This window comes from Garra rufa, chromosome 20 (genome assembly GCF_049309525.1).
Source record: "Garra rufa chromosome 20, GarRuf1.0, whole genome shotgun sequence".
Taxonomy (NCBI): Eukaryota; Metazoa; Chordata; class Actinopteri; order Cypriniformes; family Cyprinidae; genus Garra; species Garra rufa.
The window spans coordinates 39,622,139-39,636,325 of NC_133380.1; the positions used below are offsets into that span (position 1 = coordinate 39,622,139).

The 14,187-nt window shown below is 35.5% G+C and overlaps 1 protein-coding gene across 5 annotated transcripts in view; it reads right to left on the reverse strand.

The window, feature by feature from the left end:
- The window catches only part of srpk1b (SRSF protein kinase 1b), a 66,111-nt gene that overhangs the window by 42,322 nt on the left and 9,602 nt on the right, over positions 1 to 14,187 (reverse strand). The window contains exon 1 of one of the 5 annotated variants that reach the window (XM_073825698.1): positions 5,455 to 5,629. The exons of 3 other annotated variants lie outside the window; for them this stretch is intronic. In XM_073825698.1, coding sequence (XP_073681799.1) covers positions 5,455 to 5,531 — 77 coding nt within the window. In that variant the 5' untranslated portion in view covers positions 5,532 to 5,629. Of the gene's footprint in view, positions 1 to 5,454; positions 5,630 to 14,187 lie in introns of those variants that run through there. One more of the 5 variants, XM_073825693.1, reaches the window with a different exon arrangement.

The following is a 14,187-nucleotide window of genomic DNA, read 5'->3' on the forward strand; positions in this document are numbered from 1 at the left end:
ATATATATATATATATATATTATATATATATATATATATATATATATATATATATATATATATATATATATATATATATATATATATATATATATATATATATATATATATATATATATATTAGTGGTGGGCCGTTATCGGCGTTAACGTGCTGCGTTAACGTGAGACTCTTATCGTGCGATAAAAAAAATATCGCCGTTAATCTATTCTCAAATTTGGGTTGGGAGCTGGGTCTAAACTACGCAAGCTATGATGACTTTCACCTTGATAGTTTAACGCGGATGTATACCGAAGACTATAGAATATGGTAGGGGTGTGCGATATGACGATTTTTGATCGTGGACGATTAAAATGTCTCCACGATCTGCTTTTGAATAAATATCGTAGTATCGTGCTACAGTGTGCCTCCGTCTTAATATACTGTACATTCACTCACGGGACACTGCACTTATTCATATTCGCGATCACAAAAGTACATTATTTGAATGTGCTTCAAAGTCTTGCCGGTAAAATAACGCCATTTGGTCCGCGCGCTGTTCTGGCATGCGCTTCATGAGCGCGTAAACCTGAAGCACGTGCGCTAAAAGCCTGTCAAACAGCACCTGATTACTAAACTGAGCTATCTTTGGCGTTTAATTTGCTTATACTGTCAAAAACACGCAAGGATTACATATAAACACAGTCGGTTGTCTAAAGTGAAAGTAAACAGTTAAGAGAAAAACGGATGCGCGCCTGTATAGATGCGTGCAGCTCTGCGACAGAGCTAAACATGCTGTCGATTGTCATTAAAGGGACAGTACACCCAGAAATGTTGTCACTCACATGTCCTAAATCTCTATTAATTTTTTTTTTCTTGTGCTTAACACAAAATAAGATATTTTGAAGAATGTGGGTAACAGTAGCTGGTCCCTACTGACTTAAAATAAATAAATAAATTATATGGAAGTAACTGGGGACCCAGCAACTGTTTGGTTACCCACATTATTCAAAATAAGTTTTATGTTCAGCATGTTTTATGCTTAAAAAAATGTGAGAGTGAGTAAATGATGACAGAATTGTCATTTTTGGGTGATGGTACACTAATAAAACAAAACACAAAGGAAAATCACTCACTGCTCTTGACTGAAGAACTTCAATACAGTTGCTTTAAATGTTGCTTCTATGTATAATTTATGTATATAGTGTAGTGTTTTATTTTTATACTTGTTAATTAAATTTCTTGAATGCTACTGATAAATACATGGACTGTACCTGAAAATTAAAGCACTGTTTGTTTTATTTGTATAGTATGTGTATTTGTAACATGTAGCTTATCTTTGTTCTTATTTTTTTAAAAACAAAGAAAATAATGACAAAGATTTTTTGTCTTCGCCCACTTTGGCTTAAATATCTGCCATTCCTTTTATTTTATATTTTGTTACCTTGTAAGGTTTTGGTTTTAAAATAGAAAAATTAATTTGGCTGTACTACTCAGACAACTTGTAAAAAAGTAAAACCAACATGACAAAGAATCGTGATAAAATCGTGATATTTCTTGAAAAAATCGTGATATGATATTTTTACCATATCGCCCACCCCTAGAATATGGTCGCGCGTTTACGTCTCCTCCGCCAAAACACAGACGGGGTCGCGTCGTCCTCCATTCATAAAAACCGAATCTACTATAGCGAAATGCCACGTAAATTCGTAGTTTTTTGGATTCATAAATCAAATATGACCTGTCACTTAATTCAAATCGCGATATGGACTAGTGTATGTGAAAACTGAAATGCAAAAAGACCGTTTTAATATGAATCCGGTATGTTCCGTTTGCCTAGCTGTATGTATGAATGATGGAGACGAGCTTTTACTACACGCATACTGAAACACACGTGACGCTCCCGGTAATTTTTGGCATTTGCATCTCACATGAACAGATAAACTCAATCTCCAAAACTGCTGTGTCACTTATACCGTTTCATTTGAGAAAACTAGCATCATATCATACTGTATACACAGAAACTTCACGGCAACCTGTCAAAATAAAGTGCGGTGTAACATGAACGTAGAAGTAGTGGAAACGTAGGGGAAACACTGGCTACCATAGATATACATACGTAGATGTATATTTTTATCACACTGTACAACAATACTGTTTTTTTTATTACAGTAAGGGCTAAATTTAGGGTTGGGTAGGGTTGATGTTAAAAAAACACAATCTAATAGGTAGAAAAAATAATTTCATTGTTAGTTAGTTAGTAAACAGTACATCTTATTGAACATAATTTATTTTCATCAACAAATTATCATAGAACAGCTTTATGAGCTTTATGATCCATTCTCAAAGACTTACTTTTAGTCATTATTTGGGTAGCACACATATTCTGAATGCCTTCAGCAGAATTCAAATTAGCCATTTTAATCTAGATTAATTCCAAGATTTAATCTAGATTAAAAAAATTAATCTATGCCCACCCCTAATTTATATATATATATATGTGGGTTAAAATTATCAATTTTTCTTTTATGCCAAAAATCATTAGGATATTAAAGGTTGTATCAGCGATTTCTAGCCTAAAACATAAAGTGTCAATTTCAGCTGACCTTTCTTCACGATCCGCTCGCTGCCTGCCCCATAAATTGTCTGTGAAAAAAACGCGTCTCTCTGGTCAGCCTAGGGTCCGAGATATGCCAAAAAAACAATCGGCGCTATCAACTATTCCACAGATAAACAAACCAACCAATCAGCGTTCAGGCTAGAAATCGCTGATACAACCTTTAAGTAAAGAAAGATCATGTTTCATGAAGACATTTTGTAAATTCCCTACCATAAATATATTAAAACTTCATTTCTGATTAGTAATATGCATTCAGAACTTCATTTGGACAACTCTGAAGACAAATTTCTCAATATTTTCAGATTCCAGATTTTTAAATAGTTGTATCTCAGCCCAATATTGTCCTATCCTAACATCCTAATCTCCCATACATCAATAGAAAGCTTATTTATTCAGCTTTCTTTTGATGCATGAATCTCAATTCCAAAAAATATAGGTCACATATAGGTTTTACCTGAGAATAAAGTGATGTTTACTAAGCACCACCTCAGAACATTGAGTCGTTCATGTAAAGTATGTTTGTGAATCTCTGAAATTCGCTTTACTACAAAGCCAGGCTTCTCGATAGTGACTACATCACAGGTGAAGAGTGGTCCGAAAATCTGCAATAGAGAGGCTATTTTCTTATCGCCTCACATGGATCCTGTCTATGAATCACATTTCCATAATTCCTCCATTACTTTAAGTTGTTTTTCAGTGAAGGAGGCTTCTATTAAAAGCCTCCAGCCTTAGCAACCAGCACGGACTATTCATCTGAACCAAAACTTCACCTCCCGAGCCTCTTGACGCATGACATCCTTCATAACACATTCAGCCAGAGAAAAACAAGGGGGCTGTGTGTGTCTGTGCGAGCGTCGTGAGTGGGAGGGAGAAACGTTCGGCGCACAGAGAGTTAAATTCACTCTTAATACAGAGCTCAGCCTTCAGAAGTTCTCCAGCCCACACAACAAACCACAACACGTCTGACATTCTCTTGTCTTGTGTCAGAGTGCTCACGCACGCATCAAAACAATCTACTCTCAAAGTAACGCCAATGCCCGGCTCTGAAAACCCTGCTACCGTTGTTTGCATTCGCGTGCGAACTGCATTGCAGCACTGGAGCCCCAAGCAAAGGAAGGTTGTTGAAATCAATTTCGTTTAGAGCAAAACCTGTCCCATGTGGCTTTTCCCACCTGTGGTTTTGCTCCTGATTGCATCGATGCTGCCGTCAGTAGAGGAACTTGGGGACTTCTCCCACTATTGTGGCAGTGGATTTTCATGAACGTGTATCTGGGGTTCAGCTTGTCTGTATACAAATCTCTATAAAGGTGAAGGTGTGCAAAACAGCGAGGGGTCGTTTCATCGCACGGCTACAGCACAGCGTGCATTCAACACGTCTCCCTTGCTTTCATCTCCCCTCTGCCATGATTTATCTCAGTCAGACTCTTTAGGAAGGCTGGATTTAATCTGAAAACTTCACACAGAGTGTGTCCAGCATGCTTTTTTAAGCAGCACCTTCAAGGACACGAGTGCATGTCTTTTGAGATGAGTTTGATCAACTCAGAAAGACGCATACAGAGCTTCAAATTAAGCATTTAGGTGTTCAGTTGGGAAACTGCTTCTATTCAGTTTGGTAAATAGTTAATATTTTGAAATGCATTACTTATTATTTCTATTCAGTATTTGTATTATCCAGGATTATGCTATTATGTACAACGAAATGCATAATTAACCTGCACATACATTGCATGAATACATATTTTAATAGGAACTAGCAATTTTGAACTAAATAAATATACATATATTTTTCTACTTTTCATGATATCAATAAAAAATTGCATGGGTATATTTTTGAATAGTAGTTTACTACTAAATGCTTGCATAATGAAATATTTATGCGTGTTTTTGCTCGATTATATCAATAAAACATTGAATGAATATATTTCTGACTAGTTTTACCAATAAATATTTGAATAATGAGATATTTGCACACCTTTCATGATATACAACATTGCACAACTATATGTGACCCTGGACCACAAAACCAGTCATAAGGTTAAATTTTACAAAACTGAGATGTATATAAAATATGAAAGCTCAGTAAATAAGCTTTCTATTGATGTATGGTTTGTTAGGATAGGACAATATTTGGCCGAGATACATCTATTTGAAAATCTGGAATCTGAGGGTGCAAAAAAATCTAAATCCTGAGAAAATCACCTTTAAAGTTGTCCAAATTAGGTTCTTAACAATGCATATTACAAATCAAAAATTACATTTTGATACATTTACAGTAGGAATTTTACAAAAAAATCTTCATGGAACATGATCTTTACTTAATTTCCTAATGATTTTTGGCATAAAAGAAAAATCTAGAATTTTGACCCATGCAATGTATTTTTGGCTATTGCTACAAATATACCCCAGCGACTTAAGACTGGTTTTGTGGTCCAGGGTCACATATTTGATTATCCGTTGGGCTGCCAAATATTATGACACACTATTACGCTTATAAATACATTTCTGTTTTGTCGTCATGCAAAAAAATGTTTGAATATGTTATCATACAAATACAAATACCAGATTATGCAACTTTAGTTTTTAAACCGTGCATAAACTGCACATTTCCTAACATAACCCTAACAGTTAATTTCAGTTAAAACAAATACAACTACACAACTGAAATAAACAGTTTCCCAAACTCATTTGCTTATTTAAATTTTTTTAAATAATTTGACACAAGCAACTGTATTAAACTACATACAGCAAATTGTCAAATCACGAATAAAATCAAAGCTTGCACACACACATAAGGCGCACCAGACACGCACTTAAGACACACCAAAGATGCAAACAAAGGTGCGAGTTTGCTTCTTACCTACAAGACGCGCGGATGCCCATCAGAGAGAGTGCTAATGAAGGCAACAGGGGCTGGCAGGCCAGAGACAGAGCCATGTACCAGAGGCAGAGGAGGGCCACCTCAGTGCACACAGATGCACAGTGAGGCTGAACACTGAGGAGCCGGAACCGTCTGCTCACTCGCTCGTCCCTCCCTCTCCTGCTCGCTCTGACGAGCAACGAGAGCCCGCCCATCTTTCTGTGCCCTGCGCTCTGATTGGCTGGGGAAAGCAAGCACTGCATTGCAGGTAAAAAACACTGCCGCCTCCTCGTTTCTCCTTCATAACGCGACGCGTTCTGCCGTCACTCATCCCATCTGCTCTCTCTCTAATTACAGCAGGAAACGGCAGCAGCTCACAAGAAGGCGAGTTAGACGGTGTCTTGCTCATAACATCCGTGTCTCAGTCTAAACAAGCCTCTTTACATCCTTATTAGTGATGGCAGGTAAGCAGCAGTGAGTCATGGCAGCGAGAGAGAGAGGGTCTGTGTAAGAGGGCACTCCACACAATCAATTACTCTTATCTCTCGCCCCTCTGAGACGTACACAACTACATGAGAGCTACTTGACTGAGAATGTCTCGAATGAAAGACCCCAATCTATCACTTTAATGGCTTTATAGTATCTATTGCAAGTTAAAGCACAAGAGCATTCAGGAGAGTAAAATGATTGAACTTGATGCCGATCAGACGTCTCTTTTTCACAAGAACAGGAGCAAGAACAGCAGTTTTGCACTGAAAAATCTTGACCATGTCAGTGGCTAGATGAAAAATATTTGAGAAAATAATAAAAAAATAATAATAAAAATAAAAAATTCTACCGCCAAATGATGAGTTACTTTAATTCTTGCAAAAAAAAAAAAAAAACATGTTTTAATGAGACTTAGAAATGATTCTTAAGTAGGGCTGCGCAATTAATCGATATTCAGTTTCGATTTCGATTTCAACTTCAAACGATCATCAAGATAAAACGATTATTGCCCCTTTCCAGTGGTGCGCTTTTACTCCTCTATAAAAGGCAAGGCAAGGCAAGGCAAGTTTATTTATATAGCACATTTCATACACAATGGTAATTCAAAGTGCTGTACATAAAAAGGAATAAAAGCCTAATTTCACATGCAAATCAGCAAAATCATGTACAGGGTTTCTGCAGATATGAACAAGTGAAATTTAAGACTTTTTAAGACCTTTTTAATACCACCTTATATGAAATTTAAGACCTTAACCTGTAATGGAAATAGATATTATATTACATGCATATGTGATATTTAATGTGTTTAATGTAAAAAGTAAACAATTTCATGGCTGTCATAAATTAAATTTATTACTACGATATACAGTGAACTTTCCATATCAGCAGATACTATTCCACACAAAATATCCCCATAAAAGTACCACTAGAAATATCTGATTTAAAAAAAAAAATTCTGAAGCGATTTTTTTTTTTTTACTTTTGAAATGTATGCGTACCTTTGAAATTTATTTTATGAATTTATCAATAAATTCTAAATGGCTGTTAGCAGTGAGATTACATAATTTACACTGCAAAATTAAAAGTGAGATTAATGTTTTAAATACATTTATTGATTTATAAATATATATATTATAAATGTTATATAAATACTGCGATTCTGTCTGAAGACGCAGAAACTTCCACAGAGGGAGAAAAAAAATCTACAGTTGTTAGCAACTGGCCTTAGCCAAGCCCTATATTCAGTTTTTCCAAGCCCAGTTTCGCTAAACTTGCACTTCCTCATAGCTAAAAAGTTAAATCCATTTGACTTCTGCGGTACAATCCGAGAGAGACTCGCGCCAATAACAGAAAGCTGATTGGCTATTGCATGCTGGTCTCATTTGTAGTTTAAATTCAGCAAATTATATTTGGAATAGTGAAATAAAGAACTACAACACCACGGAAACAACAGAAAGAGAATTTAAATGAGCATTAGAGGTAGCGTTACATGGACATCGGAAAAATAAGACCCGTGTAAAATTATTTAAGACCTAGAACAGCGACTTTAAGACTTTTTAAGGCCTAAAATTTAGATTTTTAAATTTTAGACTTTTTAAGACTTTTTAAGACCCCGCGGAAACCCTGATGTAACGTGACTTTCATAAAACAGGACGTGCTTGATTTATTAATGTTTCTTTGATTGTTTTTAAAAGCAAAAATGAGAACATGCGCTGTTCTGTGTATGCGCTCAGAGACGGAGCAGAACACGGACATGTGAAGTTATCTTTTAGCTCAAGGTGCCGCCTAAACGGTCAGAAACACGCAAAAATATTTCAAAATGAGGCACTTAGTGATTATTCATGTAAACCCCTGTCAGTTATGTCTTAAATGATCATAAACAGTTCAGAATGTAAATACGTATGTAACAATATATTGGATCCGCGTGGCTCTTAAAGCGGCAACAAATCATATTTCTTCTGCCGACTCTGTGCTTAATATTAAAACGTAAAAATACAAAGAAAAATCACTCACTGCTCTTGAATGAAGGACTTTTGTAGTTTTAATAAGAAACATTTTCATTCAGTACAAACGAACCAACTCAGAGTCATTTGCTGAAGAATCAGTTGTACCAAACTCATTGCATTGTACATCTTCAGTTAAAAATATCAAAAAGGGGGGAAGAAAAGGCTCATAAGAGTCATTTGTTCAGGAACTGGTTGGACTACACTGCTTTTTTCAGTAAAAAAAAATGGACTGGACAGTTTGACATATCCAAGTCAGCTGGACTACACTGTTTTTGTTTTTGAGTAATTTTTTCAGCAACCAGTTTTACTAATCTAGTTGCGATGTTTATTTTCGATTTGGTTAAGAAAAAAAAAGGGAAAAAATAAAGGAAAGAAAAAGATGGTTTATAAGAGTCAGTTGGACCACATTGCTTGTTTTTGATTTAGTAAAATAAAACAGGAACTATTTGTTCAGAATTGGTTGAAATACACCAGTCACTCTGGATGTTTTTGATCTAGTCAAAAAGAATCTGCTCATAGGAATCATTTGTTTTCAATAATAGACTACACTGTTCATGCTGGTCCTCTTCTCAAAATGCATGCGCAATAACAATCCAGCCATGCTAGATACAAAATACAAATCCCTATGTGGCCAAACATGCTGGCCAACTACTTGACCACATTATTACTCCACTTTATCTGAAATGAAATGTTTGTCTTTTTACCATTTATAAATATTCACCTCTGTTGAGGTCAGACTCTGAAAACAAACCCTGTCCAAAGCGGTGCTCCAGACGAGAGCAAGTCGAGACAGACAGGTGCAAACAAACACAACATAATACACTCTCTCAGCCTCCACTCATCAAGCGCTCTTCTGATAGATGGAGAGACGTGGGTGGAGGATGCTGTTATGAACTAATACAATGCAAAAAGACAAGAGACTCTCCACTATGAATCACAAAATGACTGACTGTTATGGAGCTGTTCATTAAAATCTAAAGATGTACAGTCTCATGCAAGTGCACCACCAAAAAGCTGAAAAATGTGCAGCACGCAGGACTCTTCAAAGCAAAGCTGCCCCGGTCCTACAGTAGGACACGTCATTAGATAAAATGCATTTAATGGTCTACTAGTTTCTTAGCAACCACAAAACCTTTGGCAACAGAAGAAAGGTAGGGTCTTGCTGACTGACAGGGCTATAAAACACTTTGCCACGTGTATTGCATAATTTAACATTATGCAATTAACAAGCATTTCATACCGTTGATACATTTATATAAGCGCTTGCGTGTGTCAGTACTTCAGGAAGTATGCACTTCACTGCTTTAAATTCTTGACATTTTGTTCCTGTTACAGCCCTGAATAAATTTCACCCTTTGAGAAAGGAATCATTTCCGCTGCACATCAACACATTTACGTATCAAAATAAAATGATTTGCATGTTGGCCTAGCAGCATGTACTGACACATTGAGTCATGGTGGGATTTTTTCCAACCCATTCCCCATCTTTTCCTGTCTCTATTCATTCCTCCACTACAGCAACAGACCAAAAACTGGTAAACTTTTATTTTGTTTTTTTTCTTCATAGCTCATAAAAGGAACTTTAAAGTTCTTTAGAGCTTTTTCTTCCAAGTGTTTTGAGTCAAATCTTTCTCTAAATGCAGATCTTTGGTTACCTTACAGAGGCTCTCCACTAGGATTTGCCTATATTTGGGTTTCATCCATTTGGCTCTTGAAGGAAACAAGTTTTCAGTTCCTTTCACTAAAGAGCAGCCCCAGAGCATCATTCTCTTACCCACATGTACGATGGTAGGAAACAAAACAAATATAACAGTAATGCATGTAAATGCAACTTAATATGTGACCCTGGATGACAAAACCAGTCATAAGGGTCAATTTTTTTAAACTGAGATTTATACAGCATCTTAAAGCTGAATAAATAATTTCATTTAAGTTTGGTTTGTTAGGACATGACAATATTTGGCTGAGATGCACCTATTTGAAAATCTAGAATCTGAGGGTGCAAAAAAATCTAAATACTGATAAAATCTCCTTTCAAAGTTGTCCAAATGAAGTTCTTAGCAATGCATATTACTAATCAAATATTAAGTTTTGACATATTTATGGTAGGAAATGTACAAACTATCTTAATGGAACATGATCTTTACTTAACATCCTAATGATTTTTGGCATAAAAGAAAAATTGATCATTTTAACCCATAAAATGTATTTTTGACTATTGCTACAAATGTACCCATGCTACCTAAGACTGGTTTTGTGGTCCAGGGTCACATATTACAGAACTATTACACCAGAAATTGGTAAGACCAAAGTATAACTTTTGGCGGGTACATCATATTTAATTCGAAATATCTTAATTTGAGTTCTAAAGACGAACAAAAGTCTTACGGGTGGAACGACGTGAGGGTGCGTAATTTCATTTTTGGGTGAACGATCCATTTGTGGTCATTATAACATAGTTCAAACATTTATCATAACATGATTTAGTAGGAACTGTAATCAACCACTAAAGAAAGCACCTGTTAAAAGTCATTTGAGCCAATGGGATGGGGTTCTAATGGAGACCCAAATTCAAGGGAGTACTTGATTTGTCATTAGAGTTATTATTTAAGCAAATTGCCATAATCTATTGTCATTTAAATCAACAATCTATTAATTGGATAAAACATAAACACAAAATAGGTGTCAAGCTTGGCTTTACAGGGATGCACGATATTAGATTTTTGCCTATTAGTGGCTCAGTTTGGGGCATAAAGTGTTTGGTGCAGTGCAAAGACAAAGTACTTTGTAAAAAAGGCTAAGTTAACAGTAGAATGGATTGTTTTAAGTTTAAGAGAATAAATTTACATTGGAAACTTTTTTACAAATGAATGAACGTTAATAATTTCTAATTTCTAAAGAATTTAACATTAAATTATACGTAAAACTTAAGTTTGAAATTATGCTTTTATTTGCAGATAATAGAATAATATGGTTCAATGAGAAATTCAATTTAAGTTGAATTAAGTTAAGAATGCAGTTGATTTGACTTAAGAAAATTAAGTTGATAAAATGTAATTAAGTTGAAAAAACTCAAAATTACTTAAATTGGTAACACCTAAAAAAAAATTAAGTTTATCCAGCTGTTCACATATGCAGTTGATATATATTAGGATTGAATGAACTAAAATTATGTAAGTGTGATTGACCTAGGAAAATTAAGTTGATAAAATGTAATAAATTAAGTTGAATAAACTTAACATTTTTAGGTGTAACCAATTGAAGTAATTTTAGATTCAAAAAAGTATCTGTATATTTTAAGTATCTTAATCTTATTTATGTATACTACTTTCATTTAGTACAAGTAGGCCAACAGTGCCGCAAAAGTAAATAAAAGAGCTTACCGGAGGAACCCAGGGGAGGTCATTGTCTCTTCAAGAATGACCACTCTGCTGAAGTTATCTTAGTGCTATCATGCCTTAAGAACATGTGAGCTATTTATCTTATCAACAAGATATATTGGCATACATTTTTTTCAAAAAGCCTGATGCCAATGTTTACTTGTTTTAAAGATTTTTTTTGCAATTTTTATATAGCCATAATGTTATGTTATGAAAATATGAATGTATTGGAATGCTCTAAAAAGATGAAGTTCAGTTTATAAATGCCCCCTTTCTGTTCCCTTGTCTTTGTTGCTTACTTCACTTTTGGGGTAAATTCACTTGACCACAAGGGAAATCTAATTGTGGAACTTTTACACCCTCATGTAAAACTCCTGATTACGCGGGTCCATATTTAATTGACTGGACATCGCCCACAAAATGTCACTGAACAATGGTGTGACTGCACCTTAATAAGCATAAAAGCTAACACAAACTGACTGAACAGTATTTCTACTGTCCGTTTGGCTTGTGTTTAGTTTTCAGATGAGCTTTCTTCTCATCACAGCATAAAATCATACTCCACATTGTTTCAGGCACTCTCCAGGCATAACTTACTCTTAGTGTCTCATAAATGACACTTTCCTAAAAAGGCCAAAGTCTGAGACTGGTGATGTCTGGACAGTTTGTTTTATTGAAGGCCCAGAGCTCTGCCAGCAAATCTAGTTCTAACAAATCCTTGTCGTGCTGCTCAATTTGGTAGAACATCCTGATCTCAGCAGGCAGATAGATATGTCAGTTTTTCATTTTATCGTGGCAGTTTTCTACTTTAGAACTTCCTTAGAGATTCTACACAAGTCTACAAAAGGAAGGTCTGCATCTTTAACATATAACCACTTCATGTCAATGTTCAACAGACAGCTGGCTGGCCTTCATAAAAGCAGAGATATTCACTTGTGCAATCAAAACAAACACAAGAGGATATGAGCACAGCAGTCAGACACATGTATTCAGCACTCACCTAGGCCAACAAACATTTGAAACATGTAGTTGTGGCTTTCCAAATGATTTAATTAACTGCTATTATGAGGCCCAACCACATGTTTAATTAACTAACGAATGTCAATTACACTTAAGTTCACCACTCACCACATATTTAAATCTTTGTGAGCCCTATGTGCTCTTCACATTAAGTTTGGGTAAATGCATGAGAAAGATCATTCATTATAATGCAATTTTGCACTTTACTCTGAACTCTGTACCATACAGAACAAGTAACCAAGCTTTATTGGACAATGAGGGGGTGTCATACTAGGACTGATGGAATTAGCTTGCGGTCTGAGAGCTGCAGTTAACTGAGCATCATTGGGCATGCTAGATTAAACCTGCTGAGTTATGCAATCTGTGCCAACCAGAGAGAGAGGCAGGTTATCATAGGGCAATGATGACAGCACATCAGTCTCTGCTGATTCAGTCAGTGTGCGTTTTACAGTAGTACATGCATTTCATAACTCATCACTGTGTCTAAACCAGCTGCGGCAGCGACACAACACACAGACAGCCGGTCGCTCAGTTTCCGTTTCTGCCGCGTTGCACCAGGTAGCCCCACCCAAACGTAACACTTTTGGGTATCATGCATATTACCCATGCAAAAGTCTCTGCCACAATACTAGGGTGCAGTAGGAGGTTGGTATGAATTAAATGAATGCATTTCATTTTTGCATGAACTATGACAGGGTCCAAGTGCAGAGTTTAGACGCAAACTGAATTAAACACATATGAATCAGTTAATCAAGGTCCTCAGGATCACTCAAACGTTTCAGGCAGGTGTACTGGCATAAAGCAGCATTCTACAGGAAGGCCCTTTTCGTAAGATGTTCCTGTACGCATTGTTTTCTGGACAAAATAGGTTGCTCGATTTAGCGGTTGTGCAATATATATTGTATTGTTGTTTAAAGGATATACGATTTGACATTATCGAGTAACAAAAATGTGCACGCATACACTATGAAGTGTAGGTTAGACTACTTTTAGACACTAGTTCATGTTTTTGCTCCATTTCATCAATAAAAATAGTTTTAAACAAAGCATTTGACTTTGTATGAATCTGTTGAATGAATGACTCAATGACTCACTCATGCAGAGACTTGCTGCCACCTCCTGGCAATTTTTGGTTTATATTTAAAGTATATATTCCCCAGTATTTTCTCCCCAAATCATTTTAAATATTAGTACTATAGGGGTTTGACAAGACACTTATCAAGACACGAGACTGGGTTCACAAGAACGAGATGAGATTTTTAAACTTTTTTTAAAGAAATTCTCAGTGATGAAATATACTGGTGAAAACAGTATTTAAATTAACTGAAAAACAAAATGCATGTGCATTTTGATATGAACTTGTACTTTATGAAATAAAACTTCTGTTTTAATGAATTAATACATATAGTAATAAACAAATTGGAGATCACGATTCTAAAGAAAAAAAATAGAAATCTAAACAAAATAACGTAATTTACTAGTGGTTCTGACAAAAGCTGGCAAAAGTTTTTAAAAATATATATTCAAACAAAATGTTAAAAAATGAAGGAGTCAGTGTCTCAATTAATGAAGACCTGTTTTACTATTGCAATCTCCAGAATGAATAATTCAATGATAAATACTTTTTAAACGTGCAGTTATAGTATAAGTGCTTATACCCAAACTATAAACTTTTATCCCAGTACTTCTGTTATTTAAATGTCTGTAACATAGAAATAATGACCATAATGTGGTTGAAAAGACTGATTTTGTTGCTCTTTCTAGATCAGCAGCAGAATGAAAGCAGCTGACTTGTTGACATTCAGTAATAAGATCGCGTGGGTATTTGAATAGAGATG